The sequence below is a fragment of the Episyrphus balteatus genome, chromosome 1 (assembly GCF_945859705.1).
Source record: "Episyrphus balteatus chromosome 1, idEpiBalt1.1, whole genome shotgun sequence".
Lineage (NCBI taxonomy): Eukaryota > Metazoa > Arthropoda > Insecta > Diptera > Syrphidae > Episyrphus > Episyrphus balteatus.
The window spans coordinates 44,745,631-44,768,049 of record NC_079134.1 but is presented as its reverse complement, the minus strand read 5'-3'; the positions used below and the strand labels follow the sequence as shown (position 1 = coordinate 44,768,049).

At 27.7% G+C, this 22,419-nt stretch overlaps 2 protein-coding genes across 3 annotated transcripts in view; both read right to left on the bottom strand.

The window, feature by feature from the left end:
- Positions 1-363: 363 nt before the first annotated feature.
- On the bottom strand, positions 364-954 carry LOC129918705 (uncharacterized). The gene has a single exon (XM_055999438.1). The coding sequence runs from the start codon at positions 952-954 to the stop codon at positions 364-366; it is 591 nt and encodes a 196-aa protein (XP_055855413.1).
- A 5,923-nt stretch (positions 955-6,877) lies between these two features.
- LOC129905841 (neural-cadherin) overlaps positions 6,878-22,419 on the bottom strand; it is a 269,076-nt gene continuing 253,534 nt past the window's right edge. For both annotated transcript variants that reach the window (XM_055981443.1, XM_055981442.1), the window contains exons 10-12: positions 12,553-12,762; positions 12,223-12,393; positions 6,878-7,179 (exon numbers count right to left, since the gene is read on the bottom strand). In XM_055981443.1, the coding sequence (XP_055837418.1) occupies positions 7,070-7,179; positions 12,223-12,393; positions 12,553-12,762 (491 nt within the window). In that variant the 3' untranslated portion in view covers positions 6,878-7,069. The remainder of the gene's footprint in view (positions 7,180-12,222; positions 12,394-12,552; positions 12,763-22,419) is intronic.

The window sequence follows — 22,419 nt, the reverse complement described above, 5'->3', positions numbered from 1 at the left end:
TAAACATATAGCTATATACAGGAATAGCTTTTCTCTAAACTAAAAACTACTTAAAAAAACTTAATTATTCGAAATTATCAGTATTTTAATAGTCCCGACCTAAGATTTTATTTTCGAAATATCTCGAAAACTTGAGCCAAACATTAAAAACGGTTGCCACCACTGAATTCAGCATACTCGAATTAACTAGAATCGATGTGTCTCCGCTCTGTTGCAAAAAAAAAGTTCTAAAAACTATCACAGTGTTATTAATTGAAAAATAATGGATTTACTTTGTGCTTCTGGTCGGAAAATGGTCAAATAATAAATTCCCCATATTTCGTTCCTCACCAAAACCTCTTCTGTCAACCATCCTGAACACATTTATTGGTGGCACATTTTCTTTCTTTGCTTTGGCTGCAGTCGAAGCTGCTCTTGTTGTTGTTTTTGTTCCGCTGCTTTTGCTGCATAAGCGGCTTCCTTGTCTTTGGCTTTACGCGCTTGTTGCTTCTCTTTCAATAGCTGAATTAGGGGCGCAACTTCTTGTTTGAGGGCATCCATTTTCCTCTCAAACTCGCTAATTTTTGTTTGGAGGATCTGCTCCTCCTCTTCATCTTCGTCTGATGACGGCTCTGGCGATGACAAACCAGCGAAATTGTTGCTGTCACCCGAGATGAAAAGCCCTTCTCCCCCCTCGGATATGTAGTTAACCTTATCAGCTTCTAGTGGCTTTTGATGTAGTTTAGCTGCCGCTTCATTATTTGCTGTGCGCCCCGCTTCCTCCTCTTCAGCTGGCAGCTTAGCTGAAGGTTTAATAGAACGACGCTTCACAAGGTTCGGCTGTGGCTTTAGCGATTGCCATCTCCTTTTACTTCCTCCCATCTCGGCTGTTGTTGCCGTTGACTCAATTGCCGTTGGCTTCTTCTCCGTAGCTGGGGCACCTTTCGATGTCCCCGCTATATCATCCGATTGCATACGCTCTAGGTCAAGCGAATGTTATTCTTATTAGAGAACTTTTCACTCAAATTTTAATAAGATTTTCTTTATTAAAATAATAAAAAAATCCTTATAAAAAAACATTATTAAACCTTTATTTTAATACGATTTCCTTATAAAACATATGGGCAGTAAAACAATATATCAATCTCTTAGTTTTTAGGTGGTCATATTTTTCTCTCTATACCTAGAGATATCAGTGTGGAGTGTGTATCAGCTAAAGTCGTGCATATATGTATTAAAAAAACAAAAAATTATTTCAGTATACAAAATTATACTTTTTTTGTTAAAAAATTATTATTTTTCTGTTTTGTATTTGTTTTTTTTATTTGAATATATTTGCTATGGTGTGTTGTGTAGGTCTAAATTCTTTAAATAATTTTATTATATTTTTCACTGTTTGGTCTTTCATTTGGTATTTAAAATTTTTATTTGATCAAACTATTTGTTCAAACTAGAAAGTAATGACAAGATTAGTCATGTACCAATTTTGCCTTTAAAATAGGGTTGCCACACAGAAGTTCTTTTTTTAAAAGGGCCTATTTTTTCATTTTCAGTATCAGCCTATCTCTCATTTTACATGAATTTTGTCCTCTAATCTAATGAGCTGAGGAATCCGAGGAAGCAAGAACAAACCTTTAAGATTATTATTTCATACAATTTCCCGTCCCGCTTCCGCTTACCTCTCCGGTTTGGTCAAGCCTTAAGTCTTTATTTTGCCGCTAAAACGATGCAATGCATCGAACAAGTCTCTCAATTTGACTGAGTAATCTAAGAATAAAGCTGACTGGTCATCGTGCGTCATAAAAGCAGTCACTATTTTTGTGATTTGGTGCAGCACTGTAATCCAAAAACTTCGTCCAATACTGAGAGTTTATTGTTTTTTTTTTTCAAAAAAATCGAAGTTGAAGTCCTACTTACCCATCGTGATCTAAAACTTCCCACTTAATTGTTATCCATTTGCCCATATTTGGGTAATAAAACACAATATTGTTTATTTTTTTCCATATAACATTACAGATTTTATTTTTCATAATTTTTTTTTTTTGTTATTACTATTTCATTTTTTCCTCATTTTTTGTTTGTTATTATGTTTTTTTCTCGTTACTTTTTGCATTATAAAAAAAAGTTATATTTATATAAGTGTTTTTGTTTATTTTTTTAATTTTTTTTTTCTTCATTTTCATTTAATTTTTTTATTTTTCTCTTTCATTTATGTATACAGAAAATAATAATCTAATATAATTATTTATAAAAAGAAAAATATATATATATAAAAAAAAAAAACAAACAAAAAGCCATTATATTCTTATTATTACACAATAATATTTTTTGTTTTTTTTTTTTTGTAAAAAAACTTATAAACTTAAAAAATATTCATACAAAAAAATTAAACTAGTTCACTTGTATATATAAATATTGACATAATAATTATTTATTTTTATTTTGTTTTGTTTTATAATTAGAGAAGTACATGTTGTTCTTACCGGTAGATCTCATTAAGTTTTTGTTTTGTTTTTTTATTATGGATTGCCTCTACTATTTTGTAGTGTTTTGTTTTTGTTTTGTTATAATTTTAATTATAAATTTAGAATCACAGGTAAATAAAAATTTATTTTATTGTTAAATTAAATATTTTCATTTGCAAATTATAAATTTGTCTTTTTTGTTTAATCAAAAAAAAAAAAAAATTAAAAATTGTGTAGAAATCTAAACTAAGCATTTTTTGGAATTATTTTTTTTTTTAACAAAAATTAAATTTAAAAAATATAAAAAATAAAAAATTATGAGTGATGTATACCTTGAAGTAAAATTACTTTGGCAGTGCTGTTATATATCCTTTTTTTTCTAGTGAGACTTCGGATTTTATATTATTTTGTTCTAAGTTGATATTTATTTTTTTTTCTTTTACTAAAAAATTAACAACAATTATTTAGTAACGCATGACAATTAAATACTATGGCAAGACATAAGGCGATACAAAATTAAAAACTTAATAACATAATAATAAATTTTGTATTTCACACAAAAAATAAAAAATGAGAGCCAAAACTTTCAAAACAATTTTTAAGAGTATTTTTTTTATTAATTTATTCATATATCATTTTTTTTTAATTAGTTTCTTTTTTTTTGTTTGTTTTGTTTTTGAGTACATATAATATTTTCAGTGTGTTTTTTTTCTTGTTTAAGACTTTTAAGGAATTTTTTTTAGCAAATATTATGGTGCAGTAAAATTACACAAAAATTGTATGACAATTTATATAATGTTTATTCTTTTTTTATACAGAAAATATAATTCTACATCCCTTAAAGAGATGAAATGAAAAATAAAATAAAAATAGACTTCATGGTTGTATGAAAATAAATGTAGGTAAAGACAAATAAAATAAAGAAAAAAAAACCTTCAACATACATTCATACCATCAACGTTCATCCCTGAATTACAGTATGGTAATTATTATATTTTTTTATATATAGTTTTTTTTTTTTTGTTTAATTCATTATTTAAGTTTTGTTTCCTAACTCACACCTTTCACACATTACTAACTGTATGGTTTTTTAAAATTAAATGTTTTTTTTATATAATTGTTTTTTTTTTTTTTTTTTTAATAACTATATTTTGTATAATATAATTGAAAAACTAATTCAAACTAGTCTTAGGTATGTTTTTTTATTTTTAAAATTAAAATTTCGAGTTAAGAAAATTTACAAAGCAAGGGGAAAATTAAGAATTCAATAGATAAAAATGGCAAAGTTTCAGTGAATATAACCGTGGAGTTTATTTAATTAATATTTTAAATATTTTGGTACTATAATAACTTGCAAACAAGAGGATTTTTAGTTTGAAAAACGAGTCTGGATTAATACAGATTTGAGCTTACTAAAGGGTTGGTGAGTCCTAACATCGCATTAAGGGGTTTTTATGCCAATTTTTCGAATTTTTAAGAAATTTTTTTTTTTTTTATTTTTAATTTGTTTTTTAAATAAAAAAGAAATCATTTTTTATCATTAAGATATGCTTATGGGTTCAAAACTGATGAAAATATTTGTCGACAAGGTTCAAAGGGTTCAAAGAAATTAAAAAATATTTTTTATTATTAAAATTTTCAAAAAAAAAATATTTTTTTTTTAAGAAAAAAAAATGTTTTTTTATTTTTAAAAGAAAAAAATTATATTTTATATTTAAAAAAAAAAATATTTTTTATTTTCAAGAAAAAAAAAAATATTTTTATTTTTATAAAAAATAAAAAAAAAATTATGGTCTGTACGCATCTCTCATTAAATGAAATCTTACTTATTCAGTTGAACGAGTAAAAAATTTATCCTCAGAGAAAGGGAAAATTTAGCCTTTTAAAACATCGTTAGTCAAAAAATTCTCAAAAATAATTTTACAACAAAAATTTTTTTAAAATTTTTTTATTAAAACTCAAAAAAAGAAATTAATTTAAAAAACAAACAAAAATGTTTTGTTTAACAAAGTCAAAACTTGAATTCATTTGCAAGTTTATAATATTGAACAATTACTTACCGAAATATCTCTAATTTCTCATTAAAATTGTTTGCTTGACTTCAATAGAACACATTCATTTTTCTAAAAAAAAAGACATTTAACTTTACCATTTTCATCTAAAAATTTACTTAATTTTAAAATAAGCTCATTTTGGGGAATTAAACAATAATAATAATAGATTTTGATTTTTTGGTAAAAAGCATAAAGTTAAAAAAAAAAAATAAAAGTAAAAATTGAAATCACTATACAAGAATTCTTAATTTAATTATTATTTATTATTTTTTTAATTTAAAAGAAAAAAAAAACCTTAAAAGTGCAATTTAGTTTAAAGAAATTCAATATCATTTTTTTTTTTTTTTTAATTATTAATATCATTGAATCATAAAAATACTGTTTTTGTTTCATCAACTCCCATTGTTTTTTCGTTAAATCTAAAATCTCATAGTTTTCATTTTCTTTTTGTTTAATTTTTAATGTTTTTTTTTTTTTTGTTTAAATTTAATTTTTTAACACTACATCAATTTTTTTTTATAGGGATGTACCATGTAATTACATTTCTAGATTGTTTTATTTTTCTTTTATTTTAATTTTAAAATTATATTTAGTTTCTTATATTAATTTTTTTTTATTTTTATTATATATATTTTTTTAATTTTTATTATTTATATTTATATATAATTTTTAATATAATCTTTTAATTTTATATACTTTCTATTCTATGTACATTACCAATTGCGCTAAGTTTTCTAAAGTAATTTCTTATTTTTTGTTATTTGTTTGCGGTTTTATTTATTTTTTTTTTTAAGGATGTGGTGTGAGTGTGTATTTGGGTATGGTGAATGTGTGTATGTGAAAATGTGATTTATTTTTCATTGAAAAAATGGGATGGATAAAGAGAAATATCATGGAGATTATAATAACCAGAGATTAACTTTTTTGTTTTTTGTTTAAATAAATCCAATTTGACTGTGTGCTGTTGGTGATATTTGCTATTCACATTTTTAATGTCTCTCTGGCATGGAATTATACATACATTTTTTTTTTGTTACATATCAAATTTTGAGAATTATGTCAAAAATTATGGAAATGACATTAATTGAAGTATCTCGTAGGTGTATGTATGCTCATTTTACTTGTTTATATAATGTTCTTATGTGGTATATAATTTTTTTTTCTTTTTTTGTTTAATTATTTTATTAACTTTCTTCGCCGCCTACAATATCATATGATGGAACGAAAACAGTCTTTGGGTAAATTTTTTTTTTTTTTCATTTTTAGATACTAAGTTTTTTTTTTTTAATAATTAATTAACCACAACTCTGTTTGGTGAATGGTTTATTATTTTTTTTTTAACTTAACCTTTCATTTAATTTTTTTTCTTGCTTGGAATTTTCATATGCATAGGGATTGCACTGGTGTATTTTTTATTATTTTTTTGAAAACTTACTTTTACGCATACAGTTTTTTTTTGTTTAAGTTTTTGTATTTTTATTTTTATGAATAGGTACTGGCATTAAATTTATACTTATTTCTAAAATTTATATTTTAACTTTATTTTTTTTTTTTTAAATATTTTTTTATTTTATTTTCCAACTTTTTTTTTTTAATTAATTTTTAATTTATGTCAAATTGTTGGTTTTGTTTTTAGTTATGTTTTTTTTTGTTTCGAGGGAGAAAAGTACAAAACTAATTGGTAAATTGTTTATGTAAATATACTTACTAAATATATCGCAATATGCACTTGTATATATTTTTTTTTTAATTTTTCCCTTTTTTTTTGGTTTAAAGAAGTTTAATATAGGTTTATGTATGTATGTGTTTTATGTTCGTATTTTTTGTTTGTTTGTATTTTTTTCTAAATAAACATTAATGTTAAAAATGTTTGTTTGTGTTTTTTGTTTGTTTGTATATAATTATAAATTAAATGTATAAAATTGTCGTTGAAAAAATGTGTTTTTTTTTTTGTTGTTTTATTTTCTTAAAAAAAATTATCCAAGTAGAAATGCTTTTTATATTTTTAATTTAATTTTTTTTTATGTAACATTATCCTACGGCATTATAATTTTAAATAATAAATATTAACAATAAACTTTGGTATTAAGTTTTGTTTTTTTTTAATTACAAGAAAAATACACAAAAACAAAAATAAATTAAAATCAATTAAATAAAAAACTTATTTTATAATGAGCGAAAGGGTTTTCGTTATTTTCTCTTTTTTTTTAATGCAATTTTTATTTTTTTTACTTGTCATGTTGAATTTTCGTATTTTTTTTTTTTTGTTAAGTCAGTATTTGTTTTATTTTTTTTATATCTATACAGTAATGTAATGTAATATCCGTCGCGTTTGAAAGAAAAATATTATATTGTTGGATTCAGTATTTTTTTGACGCATTTTTTTTTTCATGATGAGTATGTCTCGGTTTTATTTTTTTTGTAAATCCATTTGTTGTTGATTATTATTTTTTTATGTAATTGTTTTTTTTTTTATATTTTATTTTAAATTAAGATGTTTTTTGTTTGTTTGTTTTATTTAATTTATTTGTCTTAATTTAAATTCTTTGAAATTTTTTGTTTGTGTGTGATTTACAACTCCAAGTCGGGATTGACTTCAGGGCCATACATGTTGGCTAGTTTATCGAAACGTGGACCCCACGCTCCAAGGTAATCGTACTCGTGTTGTTCATCGTCAGTACCTTGAATTTGAAATTAAAATAACGCAAATTAAAAAAAAAGAGAAAACAATAATTAAAAAACAAAAATCTATGACGAATAGATGAGAGTTCCCAAAACGGTGCTGAACAAAGGGTTTTAATTTAATAATTTGTTCCTGGAAATAACGGCGATGCGTTCGAAAAAACTATGGTTCTTAAAATTTTAAAAGTTTGAATGATGCAGATTTATATTAGAAGAAGGCTTTTATTAATCAAATAAAACTTCATTTCTATATCTTATGACCAAGTTCTGGACGATTAAATCCGTTTTGTTTGCTAGTGTGAAATATTTAGATAAAAAAAAATCTGGATTTTTTTCCGTAATCTTCTTGATTAAACTTTATGAATATTTCAGGGATATTTGATAATATTATAAATTAAAACAAAAAGAAAAAAGAGTAATTAAATGAAAAGAACTTCATCTGCATGCGTAGTCGCAGGACGATTTGATTATTTTTTCTTCGATTTTTTAGACTAAATATTGTAAAGATTATGTTTTACTAGCGATAATCAAAATATAAACAAAAAAATATAATTGCAATATAGGTTCGTCCAAAAAGTGGCGTTTCCGGAATGACTCTTGATTGAAGTGGTATTAACACTAGGGCGTTTCAAAAAAAAAAAAAAAAAAATGTTTGATTTTCTCGGAACCATTCTCAAAAGAACCTTTATTATTAAGTTTTTCCGTATTCCACTTTTGTATGTCTCATAAGAATTATGAAGGATAAACTCAACTGCCATACGGATCAAAGATTTTTGTAGAGAATTGAACGCTCTTCAAAAAAGATGCACAGTGCTTTTTAATTTTATCAACTCAGTCAGAAGTTATTTAAAAATTTGCAAAAAAATCGAGATTTTCCAATGTGGAGAACTTCAAATGGTCTTTAAATCTTGGTAGAATGTGAAGTTTTTTTTTATAAGGGAACAAATTTTTAAAAACAATTCACTCACTTACTGTCAAACATTATGGTGCATTTTAGAGTTTTGAAGTATTTTGTTTGTGTTTCGTCAAAATTATAAATACCGAACAAATAAATAACAGCTTTTGAAGTAATGAACATTATTATGTTTTTAAATTCAAAACAATTCATATTGAACATGCACTTCAAATAACACTGGTCAACAAAATTTAACTTTTTTTTTGTTACAAGAACCAAAATGCTCTTTTCTACATAGTATTTTTTGGGGTGCTGAATCCGAGTCAGAAAAATTTTATTGGCCTCCGTTTTTGAAATATAGCCGTTATAAAATGCTTGAGTTGAGTTCAGTAACCCAAAAACCTTCAGAAAAGTATAGTTTGGTTCTTGTGGCAAAAAAAGTTAAATTTTGTTGGCCTGTGTTGTTTCTGATTCAAAGACCGCTACTTAAATTTTAAATATCTCGGGCAGTAAAAGAGATATCGGAAAGATTTAAACATTTTTTGAAAGAATAAAACTATCTCTTATAGGCACCGTTACAAATTAATTCATAATGAACTACCCCACATAAAAACATAGCCTCGAAAACAGCCAAAATGACGTTTTTTGACATTTTCTAACGGTAATATTGCAAAATCGGAGGCCAATAACAATTTTTTGACTTCAGATTCGAGTTCAGCACATCAAAAACTACTAGAAAAGTATATTTTGGTTGTTGTGGCAAAAACCTTGTTGACCAGTGTAATGAGCAGCCCATTATAATAACGATGGTCACCGTAGATTTCGTAGGACAACCTATGCTCAGAAGTTGTAATTTGAGATTCGGTCCATAAAATCTACACCCAATATACTGCTTGAGCAAAATAAAAAAAATATTTTCAAAAAGAACAAGTAGTTCTCTGTTTAGAACTGTAAAAAAAAAACAGAAATTGACCGAAAAATTAATGAGTACAAAATCGTTGAAATGTGAAAAAATTGAAAAGCGGTTTTTGACGATAACTTGTAATTTTGAGGGTCTATATAAAATTTCAAGTGCCGAAAAATGATGTATCTACTCAGTAATACCTACAACCTATAGTCCGGTCAATTTAGACATCCGAGGTTACATTAATTCCCAGCAAGCTGAAATTGGTAGGATTGTTTGAAACACAATCATAAATTAAATTTAAAAAGTCCTCATCGATCCGAGGTCTGGAAAAAAATTTACGGGGGGTCAAAGGTCACAAAAACTGGTTTTTCACGATTTTCAGCAAAACGGTAAGTCTCATCAAAAAATTTTCAATGCAAGAATTGTAGACCAGATTATTATATATAAAAAGTGTCATGACACTTTTTTTCCTAAGACCCACCGTTTCTTAGGTATAACGATTCAAAAAGTTGAAGTTCAGTTGTAATCGTCATAATCAGGCCTATTTTGAAAAAAAAACTCCTAACTGAAAAGTTCCTGAAATTTCATTATTTTTTAAGCTTGAATTTCGTTCTTCAACGGTTAAGAATATGGGAAATCAAAAAAAAAAAAATGGAATTTTTCGCCATTTTTCCGATTGGGGCCCTTCTCCCGAAACCATTTCCCTGGGAATTTTGTTTATAATATGTCTGAATATATACAGGGTGTGCAATAGAGAATGGACAACCCTAAAACGGCTGATAGCTACACTTATGACTGTTCTAAAAACAGATAGAAAAAAGTTCTATCGCAACCAGTTCATAAAATATTGGCTTTTTTTCGTTCAGTGTATTTTAAATTTTATCATCTTGTGTTTACGTTCACTACAACCACGAGTGAATGAATTTTATTTATTTCTTTTTTTTATAATTTTCTACAATAATTGTGTGAGTACATAAATGCTTAAAAAACTGCATAGCTATTGCACATTTTTGTAAAAAAAATTTTGAAATCTGTTTTTTGATGCAAAATGTAAAAAAATTATTTTATGAAAAATTTTAAACACCTGTGGTATAAAATAAATCTATAGAAACCTAGGTGGCCAACTTTCTTAAAAATATTCTCGTTTAAAGGGAAATTATAAAAAGGAAAATTATAAAAAAAAGAAATAAATAAAATTCATTCACTCGTGGTTGTAGTGAACGTAAACACAAGATGATAAAATTTAAAATACACTGAACGAAAAAAAGCCAATATTTTATGAACTGGTTGCGATAGAACTTTTTTCTATCTGTTTTTAGAACAGTCATAAGTGTAGCTATCAAGCTTAAAAAATAATGAAATTTCAGGAACTTTTCAGTTAGGAGTTTTTTTTTCAAAATAGGCCTGATTATGACGATTACAACTGAACTTCAACTTTTTGAATCGTTATACCTAAGAAACGGTGGGTCTTAGGAAAAAAAGTGTCATGACACTTTTTATACATAATAATCTGGTCTACAATTCTTGCATTGAAAATTTTTTGATGAGACTTACCGTTTTGCTGAAAATCGTGAAAAACCAGTTTTTGTGACCTTTGACCCCCCGTAAATTTTTTTCCAGACCTCGGATCGATGAGGACTTTTTAAATTTAATTTATGATGGTGTTTCAAACAATCCTACAAATTTTCAGCTTGCTGGGAATTAATGTAACCTCACCCCCTTATTTTAGTCTAATTTGACCGGACTACTAGGTCACTTCCAAAGTAATTAACATGATTTTTATATGACTAAGCTCGGAGAAAAATTCCTTTTGGTGCACCAAGTACTTAAGCTGTCAATATCGACTCAAAAAAGGTTTTGTTTACCTTAGGTTAGGTTAGGTTAGGTTAGGTAGAAATGGCTATTTTTTGTTTGTTTACCTTAAGACTTTATTATCTTAAAAACATTCAGAAATAAAATACGAGAACCCCATTTCGACTAAATTTAGACTAGTTGTTTAATTGAGTTTTCACTCGAATTAAATATTTTTAGAATGACTTGAAAACAGCTTTAAAGGACTTCTTTTTCTTTACAAATCATTCGTATTAGTTTTGAAATGTTTAATTAATTCAATAAAAAAAAAAAAACTACCTTCAAGTGAAAATTTAAAAAAAAAAAATTAATTTGGAGCACAATGAGCTCACGAAGAAACTAGGTCTATAATGTTCCAAAATTTTGGAAAAAAGGAGGGGATCCACAATTAATTTGCAAATCTTATAAATAACCTAAAGATAGACTGTTATTTCAAAAATTATGTGTGTTTAAAAGTTTAAGTTCAAAAATGTATTCTTTTAGGAAATAGTTATACCTACTTATTGCCTCTAAAATAAAAAATAATATTCTATCGAGGTTCACTCAACAGTTATCATAAAGAAACCTATTGAAGTTAAGCCTTAACTAATAAAATTTTATTTTATTAAGTTTTCTGTCCACCGATAGCTTCTAGCACAAATCATCAAATCAAACAACTATCGAATAAAAGTTGATTTCTTAGAACCAACTTGAGTTCATTATACATTCTTAATACTTTTATATTAATACATATTCAGGAAGTCCACAACAGTATAGTTTTGAAATTTACTTTAAAATCGCTTTTTAAAGATTAAACGACAACACCCTGAACACCTTTTAAATGTTTTCACACCCTTTCACTTTTTTACATAATCTCAGAAAATCTTAATAGACTTTTGTTTTTTTTTGTCTAAAGCCAAGTTCAACCCGAATATTAAATACAATACCGAAAAAAATCTTCAAAAAACATAAAATTAAATTAATAGTCCCATCATCTGAGGTCACCCACATAATCTTGTTTGTCCCTCAAAAACATTGACTTTGACTTCCTTAAAAATTAAAAAAAAAAAAAAAAACAAAATAAGTATTCACAATTGAGTTTATCTTCTGTATTATAGAACAAAAAACTCTCCCGCCAACTTAACTACCAAATAATTTTTAATATCCCACTTAACGACCAAACGGAAAATCCAACAATAGCCCAACTTTATAATATTGTACATCCTGCCTGGCAACTCAATAGGGAGTAAGTTTTCAACGCCCTATATTCAGCGGGTATACCCTTTTTAAAAGAAGACAAGAAGACAGTTAAAAAAAAACAACGTAATAACCTCGACAATATTCGCCATATAATGAAAAACAAACAACAACAAAATAATATTAAACAAAAAATGGAAAAAAAAAACTTACCTGACGCTAATGAACTCAAAGATCCAGCAGTACTGCCACCACCCTCGTAGGCATAATTTCTTAGGTCATCAAATGGCGGGGCATTGGGGTCACTATCAGCACGCTTTTTATGTTCCTCAATGAAGATGCCAACATTTGGCTCCTGGCCTGGCATCAGTGTCATAACAGGATCTAGATTGAAACATTTTTTTTTTCAAAAAAAAAGGACGAATAAAAAAAAAATAATTTGTAAGGGAAATGTTCCAAACATAAAATTATGTTCATTAAAAAAAAATAATAATAAACAGAAAAATATAAGGACGACGAAAAAAAAAAAGGATAATAACTTACACATAATTGGCATTTTGCATGGAGCCAACTCTGGCATCGGTCCACCGATAGGAATTTGTAATGGCGTTATATCAAAGGCTGTCATATCATCCTCGCCGCCACCTTCATCATCATAGTTGATGATATTCTCTCGAACATCATCATCAGGTCCAGGATATTTAATATGCGCCTCTCGTCGTCGGTTATAGACCACAAACACAAGGACAAGAACTTTAATATTTTTTTTTGTTTTTTTTAATTTTTTTTTTCAAGTATCCATCATGTCCACGTTTTAAGGATATAAAAAAAACACAGAAGATAGGGGAGAAAGAAAGAAAGAAAAAAAGAAATGTCTCCGTTAATATTGCTGGATGAAAAAATTGCCTTGACAGCAAGGACTAGACAGACGATATAAAAATTTATAATGCGACAACGCTCTCTTTTTTTTATTTTTCTTGGTCTATTTCTACCGTCAAATAGAAGACATTTGCTTTTGCATGCAAAAAAAAAAAAAAAATACAAAAAATAATAAACTTCAAAGCTCTAAAAAATATCAAAGTTTTATAAGATTTTTTTATTTCTTAATTTCAAGTTGAAAAAAAGGATGCTTTTTTTTTTCAATGTTAAAACTAGGTGCAGTTAGGTGCTGTGTTAATTAAAGATTTTTAAAAAAATCAAAAGATGTCATACATACCTTGGAATCACTATGGCAAAGGAAGCAAAGCAGATATACAGGTCCGGATTTAGTGTTTATAGTAGATTAGGGCGCCATTAACTTATCATGATATTTTTGTTTGATTAAATTTATTTTTAAATGAATTTTTTTCTCGTTATTTTTGATAAGAACAGAACAAGTTTTTTTTTTTTTTTAAATTGGGGATTTACCAGGCCCTAAAGTTGTTTAAGGTAGGCCATGCCCTCAGGGTCAAACTCACAATATTAAGACTTTTTTAACTGTTATTTTCAACTATAAAGCTTCAAAACTCTTCCCGAAGGTTGTTTTTGAGATTTAAGGAGTTATTACTCATATAATTCTTTTTTTTTTCCTATACAAGCGTTATAGAAAGATTATTTTACACAATTACAATTAAATTTCGAAAATAACAGAGCAGTGTTATCTACAAATGTAAAGTGTTATAAGAACATTCATCGTTTTACTCCTATAGAGATCCTAAAGAGTTCCTATAATGCTCTATAGCATTATGATTTTATAGAGCTTCTTACATGCTCCTATAGAGTTCCTATTATGCTCACATAATTAAAAAAAAATAAAAATATTTTTCACTATACAGAAGATATAAAAAAAAAATATTTCGAAAAACCGGTTTTGAATAAAAAAATTCAAAAATGCAAGATACAAAGTTGAAAAAGTATACTGTTCTCTTTCTTTCATTATCAAGAAAAACAGACAGTATTGTAAACCACTCTTCTTATAAAAATTAAAATAATTAAATCCTTCTATAAGTTTTCTATAATTGTGTCACAGATTTATTTTGAGGACCAGTTGAATTTACTCCAATTGAGAGGAATTAAAATAAAGGGACAGCTAAATAAATCTTATATTATTGTGGTTAGTGATGATAGGAAGTTTCTCTTGAATTTTATAGGATTAAAATTGTGGATCTACTGAGTTAAAACCTGCAAACTAGTTCCATTGCATTGGAAAGTGTTTCTTTTATAAGAGTTATAGGAGTAAAGAGTTGAAACATCTGCAATGAAATTTCAAAATAAAGGGGGATTATTTACTTCTATAATAAATACAAAAGATTTTTATGAGCTATCGTCATTTTGCTTCTATAAAGCTTGTATAAAAAAATATAAAAATACTCATATCACTTTGAAGAAATTTCAAGATGCAAAACGGACAGTATGTTGTCAAATCCTATTAAATCTCCTATTAAATTTAAATTAAAAAAATGCTTCTATAAGCAATAAGCATTCTATAGTTGTGTGATAAGACTATTTTTAGGAGCAGCTGAATTTACTCAATTCGAATGGAATTAAAGTAACAACAAATTCTCAAAGAATAGTTATAGAAACGAAATAATTCTTATTTTCTTAAAAAAAACCTCATCTAGCCCGAGGAAAATCCAGATTGAAAAAGGTTAAACGCATTTGAAACTGGTTTAGACAGCTTAAACTGGTAAATCACGGCTGCAACTGGCAAACCTAAATCACAGTTGTAACTGGTAAATCACCGCAGAACTGGTAAATAACAGCTGAACTGGTAAATCACCAGCTGAAACTGGAAAAACAAACTGGATATTCTTTTTCATAGCTGAAACTGGTAAATCACAGTTAGAACTGGTTAATCACAGCTGAAACTAGTAAATCACACTAGAAGATCAAGCTAAAACTGGTAAATCACATTTAAAACTGGTAAATGAGAGCTAGATTTAATAAATGCCAACTGGTTAAACAAAGCTAGAACACCTAAGTAAATCGATAGTGAATAGTTTTTGAATATTTTTTCAGTTCAAAAAAATGTCAGCAGCAATCGAACTCAGAACACAAAATTTAACAGTTGAAATGAAAAACTTTCAAAAACTCCCATTACTTGTTCTAATTTAACTTTAAACGCTTCATTAAAATAACTCTTTCAATTCCATCCCTGTTAAAAGTGACAATCTCCAAAAAAGAAAAGCAAAAAAAAAAAAATCATCCTCATTTAAGACTGTGGCAGACAATCTTTCATGAAATTGAAGTATATTCAGTTTTTTTTTTTTGTCAATTATTTTCTGAAGGTTGGTTCTTTTGAAAATTAAATTTCATGCTTAGTTGCAGCTTTCAAAATTCAAAAAATGTGGGTGGGCTTCACAGGGAAGAAAAAAATGGACAGTTTTTGAATCACTCATTTCCGACATCGCTGGCATTTTGACAGTAAGACAAGTCCTTTTTTTTTGCCAGATTTTCCCGCCTAGTTTGCAGATGCATCATGCTGGTTCCCTATCTATGTTGGGAAGCTGGACTTGGACGACACGAAAGACTTGCCTGATGAAATAAGAAAAGCCACTCGCCAGTTTTAATAGTGCAATGATGACAAGGCATGGCATGTCGTCCTAGAAACATTTAAATGTGTTCAACTAAGGCAAAAAAAAAGGGATGCAAAAATGACTTCCTTTTTACAACATACAAAGTATATTCGTCCTGTAGAACTATATAAAAAAAAAAACCAGGATGACTATACATACGATTATGTATGCAAAGATATGCGGGATTGCGGGTGTGTATGTATATCTTACTCTCATTTTTGCTCTTTTCACTTTTTCTTTTTTTTTTTTTATTTTTTTTTTAATTGTCAGGCTTTTTGTGAGTTTGAAGTTTATTTCAACTGGAAATGCGAAGATGAAAAAAAGAAAAATATACATAGCCTTTTTTTTTTTCTTTTTACGTTGATGTATTATAAAGGTATTATGTGTTTTGGCTACTGTGGAACTGGAGTTTGAATAACAAATTTGCAAGGAAAAAGGATATGCTCGCGGTTAAGTGTGTTGGAAAAGAGAGAGCGAGAAGAAATGAAAAAGAAAAAAAAAAATAAATATGACTTTTCAAAGTAAACTAGGTCACTTTTGATGAAAAGCCAAGACGATATAAAAAAACGACGAGAGAAACGCGTAACGAATGAGTGCAGTGGCTCGTGTCGGTCGAGAGATGATTTTTTCTTCATTTTTTTTTTGTGTAGGTGGAAGCTGTATAGGTAAAAAAACTACATTCTTTATTATTATTATTATTTTCAAGTCGTCATCGTCCGTCGCGAAGTTTATTTTTTTTTAATTGACACTTGAAAAAGAAAAGGAGAGGTAGATTTTTCTAAAAAAAAAAAGAAAAACATTTTTTCTTAATCAAATCCAAAAGCAATTTGAATAGATTGTTTGATGAATGTTGTCATCATCATCAACATCAGCAACAGCTTCAACTTAAAGTAGTGTCGTAGGTATGGACAGAAAGTAGGTTTTTAGATGTTTTGCTATCGACTTTAAGAAATAAATGAGGTAAGGGACAATAAATTTTGTATCAACGATATGGCTTTTAGAATTTTTTTCTATTCTTCTAATCTTAAGGTTAAGTTTCTCTTGAAAAAGTCGTAAGGTCTTACAGAGAGAAAGCTCAAATTAACAATCAAATTATTTATTTAAAATTTGTCACTGGAAGGTTGAGAAGTTGGATTCAGAATATTATAACAGAACTTCATTAACTTCTGAATTTTGAGGCCGAAATTCGTTAAAAATCACCACAGTGTGACTGTCTTAGTCAGGTGAACTTTGGGCCTGAATATTAAAGCGCCAAAAGTGATAGGCAAGCAATCAACTCATAGTCAAAAAACCCGCATTAAAGAAATACCTAACAAGCCAACGCTACTTAACATTGACAACGGGAGACGGACAAAATCTGAATCTGGAAAATTCAAAATCCAGAAAATACAAAATTTTAAAAATCCAAAGTTCCAAAAACCCGCAATCGTGACAGCCCAAGATCAAGAAAGGGCAAAATCCCGAAAATAAAACTGTGCAAAATTAACTAAATAAATTGTATGGGATTCTGGGCCTTCGGGATCTCGGTTTTTCTGGTTTTTAGAATTTCGGAATTATGGGCTTTCAAGATTCCGAATTTTCTAGATTTTGGGATTTCTGGTTTTTGAATGGGCTTTCGGGATTTTCACCCAAACTCCTCTGCTGTTATCGAGCTCTACCCAAGTTCAGACAAAATGGTTTCGGGACTTCATTTCTAGGCAACCTATTTTTCGTCTCTCAGAAAAACAAAGGCTTATAACTTAAAAAAAAACTCGAAGACTCTTAAGTTTAAATCTCCCGCAAAAGTAATGAGGGTGTAGTCGAGAAAAATTTACAGAAACCCTTGCTTTCAAAAACTTGCTTAAGGTCTAGACATGTTTAATGGAAGTCAACGCGTGTACTGATTACACGTTTTCTTGCATTGAAAAATTCCGAAAACCTACAGAAATATGCGAAGGAGAGTTTGTGCGGAAAATTCAGGAAATCCCACAATTAGCCCTAACAAGTTCTTCCAACCAACTACCACCAAATATCCGCATATCACTAATATTGGGTTTAAATCGTAAATATTTTTGAAATCACTTGCATACTTTTGGGATGAATATGAACATTTTAAATGCTTTTAAAATCTAAACGGTGAGGAATAGAAGGAAACTTTTAAAAACAATTTTATGTAAAATAAACTCAGCTATATATGTATACTCATAAAACATTTTTCATCGTTAATTTACTGTTTTTGAGATGTAAGCAAATAAAACAGTTTTTGATGATATTTGAAAAGAAACGATTTTTGACTGAAAATAAAGGAAATTTTATAATATTTTTTGAAGCTTGTAATACACAGTTTTGGTCAACAATAAGTTCTTTAATGATAAAATCTTGAAAATGGAACTGGTTTTGAAACATGATCGGATGTATAAGATTATGGAACTTGTTAATCTACTTAAATTTAAAATAAACTAATCAATCTATCGTTTACACTGATATCTTTTTTCTGAGTAGCTATAAGTCTGAAAACATTGATTTGAGATGAGAACTCAATTTTGGATACCCACTGGGCCATTATACAGTTCTTTTGACGTTCAAAAAATAAGTCAAAATTCAAACCCCTGATTTAAACTTTAAGTTCTAAATTCTTTTTTGCCTTCAAGAACTTTCACTTTGATTTAAAATCAAATTACAAAATCATAGCTTCTCTGCTGACTTCTTTAATTTATTTTCTTTGAAGTCACCTTCTTTTGAAAGATATCCTTTACCTTTTTTTTTTGTCTTATTTTCTTATCAAAAAATCATTGACCTCATTACCTATTTACAATATAGTAAGCAAAAAAACCCAGCTGTTGTTCATCTTATTGTTGTCTCTCCATTTTTGAACCCCACAGTTTTTCAACAATTCAATTCTATTGTTTTTTTTGGACTTTTGTCCTATTCTGCCCTCATTTTTGTCTGTATATTTATTTACATTATCCTTTAGCAATCTCATTTGTTGTTCTTAACATTAATTCAAGTAAATATCATAACAAATGAAAAAAAGAAAAAAAAAAAAAAGATCAACATGAAAGCAGACAAAATAAAACAAAAGTTTTAATGGAGGACGAACTTTGAGTCACTGCTGCTATTTTCCCAAAAATTACATTGCAAATGGAATTTGTAGAAGTCCGTCCATCCTTTTTTTTTTTTTTTGATTTTTTTTGTTGTGAAAAATGTTTTTTTAATTAGCTAGCAGCGCAACAAAGAAAGTAGAAAGAGTGAAACGAAAAATAAACAAAAATACTAAAGAAGATTCTCCCTGTATACTCGTCTTTCCTCAAAACCTCTCCATTTTGTAATGCAATTCAAGTTAAATTTATCCAAACTTTTCATTATATATACTGTTTTTGAACATCACGTTTGCTGCCAACATTCACAATGCATCTACCTCGAGATACCTATACTATATAAAAAGGATGCCATGTAATTTTCTTTTCTATTGTTTTGTGAGGAAAAACAAAAAAATAAACACCATCGACACGAAAAATGAAGGTGAAATTTTTTGGTTCTTTTTGTCTTTCTGGCAAAAACTATGAATTCATGTAATTAAAAAAATTTCGAAATAAATAATGACAAGATATGAAAATTTAATCTTAGATATTTCCTGTTTTGTGTTCTATATCTTCAGAATATATTTTTCATTTTTGTTGGTTAAGTACGAATGGTTTTGAATTATAGCATTGTTATAACCTGATTCTAAGGTCACCACAGGAAACTTTAATGTACTTAATGAGAATCATTCAAAGGAATTCGAACAGCTGCACAAAAGCTTTGAAAATTAAGAATATAAGTTTTATTAAATGCAGTGCAACAGTAAACAGACAGAGAGCATTGACAAAAACTCTTGGGTGGATTAATTTAAAACTTAGTTCCAAGTGTTTTTGAAAACTTCCTTCTAATTTTTTAAACTTTATTAAGATAAAAAAAAAAAACCGGTACCAACCATACCATTATCAATTTGTTTATTTATATCAACAACATTTTCCAAGAGTAAGACGAAAAAAGTTCATGTATAGTTTTTTGAAAACAATATTTACCAAATAATGAGAAAATCACCATCTGATAAAATTCCTTCTTAAAAACTTTTTAAAAGGAAATAAATTCGTTTGTGGGCCTAAGAGACTTTTTTGGTACTAAAAATTTTGAAAATTTCTGCTAAGCAAAGCAGTGCTTAATCACAAAATAAAAATATTTTTAGATTTTCGAATTTTTTTTTTTCCCAAAACTATTTACTAAACCAAATTTATTTAGAAAACACAACTAACCATGCATTTCTGGATTTGAAAAAAAGGTAGGTATATTGCATGATAATTCAAGTAAGCCTTAATTCAATTTTTTCTTAACTCACTCCCTCTCACCAACAAGCTAAAAAAAAAAAATATTTTAATAACACTTATATTAAATATAAGAATATTAAAAAAAAATCTCTTTTGGATTTAAAAAAAAAGTATCTATTTTTGAAAAATCAATTTTTTGAAAACAAATTTATTACAAAATAAAATGCACGACTGGGGTCGCACGTACTTGCTCTTGCAGTTCAAAGCACTTTTATGTTAGTCTACGTGTAGATTTTAAAAGCTGGATCTAAATTTAAAAAAATTGATATTGTAGAAGAGCCGACATTTAGGGCAAAATTTTGGTAAATGAAAAAAAATTTTTTTTTGTTATTTGAATTTTTTGACAAAAAATAAAAATGCAGTTTTATTGCCACTGCTTTAAATATTACGTATACAAAGTTTAATCAAAATCGTTAGAGCCGTTTTCGAGAAATTCGTAATATCGTATTTTTTTGTATGGGAGGTATACGTTCTAAACGAGATATAAAAAAACAAAAAAAAAACAACTTTCAGAATTCCATAAAAATCATCTGTACCAAATTTGAAGAAAATCCATCCATCCGTTTAGGTTCTCTAAATGTGTACAGATGGACGCACAACCGCACAGACACACGGACGGAATTGCGGGACCCACTTTTTCGGAATTCTCCATCATCGTAAATTAAAACCTCAATTTTTTTTTTCGACACGAAACCAATACTTGCCCTATAGAGCAAGTAAAAAAATTGTCTATAGCTGAGCAGGATCAACGATTATTGGAACCTTTATACCAACAACGATGCCACAGAGGAAGAATTATAATAGCTTGAGAAATTCTGTAAAATATTAAATTCTCAAATGGCCTTATTTCAATACTATTTTAAAAACAAATTTATGTTTTATATTTTTTTTGGAAATTCAATTAGATAAAATTATTAAAAATTTTAAACAGTAAAATTCATATTTTCTTAAACGAATCATTTTGTATTAAAACCTAAGAAGACAATTTGCAATTTGTAAAAAAATTCAATATACCATGCTTTTTGGAATCATTTTATACCGCAAATACCACCGCATTTAAATTCATCCAAAAACTAAGATAAATATTTGTAAAAAAACGTAAACAAATGTGATCACTGTGGTGTATACGTAATTTTTTTTAGTGCTTTAAGTTTTTTCCACAATTTGTATTAATTGTATTAATATTTTTGTTTTGATGTTTTCAGCTAATTGCAGTATCGCATGAGCAAAGTAATTTTCAAAACTTTCACACACAGGGAAGGTAATCCTAAAAAGCTAGTTCAATTAAAGTCTATAGGCACTGCCGTACTAAGCAAAAAGGGAGCATGAGCCAAAAATCCAAAATTGAGTTAAAGGCATATTTGTCATCCTGAAACAATGCCTCGTTTGTATGTATGTTAACTAAGTGGCTCAAAATAGTCAATGAAGATGAGCACAACGATTTTTTTATTCGAATGCCACTTTTATATTTTTCACCTTCAAATTTGTTTAAGTGAACTTAATAAGATATACCTCTTTCACCTGTGTGTTTTTTTTTCTACTAGGACAAACTAAGATTTTATCTAAAAAAGTTATATTTGTATTTTGAAATAAATTATGTTAAACAATATGATTATTGTGGAAATAATACAATTTGAAATAAATAATTCTCAAATAAATATAAGGAAACAAAAAAGGACATTCCCCAGGTTGCCAAATGTATACCATCCAACCTTCATCTTAATATAACTTTATTCAAGGCCACATATTTATACCCAAATGTACGCACTTTTTCACTATGACTACCCCCAAAACGAAACCAAAATAAAATAAAAAAAAAAACATAAAAAGTATTGAAATCCTATACAAAAATGCAGAAAAATATAAAACGGTTCTTTTTCAGATACTCGTATGTAGGTAGAAGAATAATATTTTCGTAGGATGTATGAAGGAAAAGAAAATGTTTTTCCATTATTCTTTAGGGAAAACATATTTATTTTTTTTCTGTGAAAATATAAACGAAACGAACCACAACGAGAGGATGGATATTTCTTGAAACTGCTTCGACTACTTGTACACACTTAAAAAAAAAAAGCTATACACAAGGTTTTTTTTAAAGCGAAAAAAAAAACATAAGAAAAAGAAAACGAAAGCCTGGAAGTGAAAATGTCACGGGTTTTAAAATTTTATTACAATTTTTTTTTTATTGTTATTTGCAAGGATCTCTTGGAATTTATTGTTATATGGGAAGATGTTCGGTATGCATTTATTTCTTCCTTTTTTTTTGCTGGTTCCGGTTTTGATATTATTTTTTTTTGTTAAAAGGAAAAAAAAAGGAAATAAGATTGGCTAACCTACTTGCGTGGGTGAAATTCGCTTAAAAAAAATATAAAACGAGACTATAATTTTTATAGAAGGCATTTTATGAGAGTAAGAGTTTTTTTTTCGTATTATATCCTGACCACAACCTGACCCATATTTATTTCTTAAGGAGTTCATAGAAGTACATAATAAAATGATGGAAAACCTTT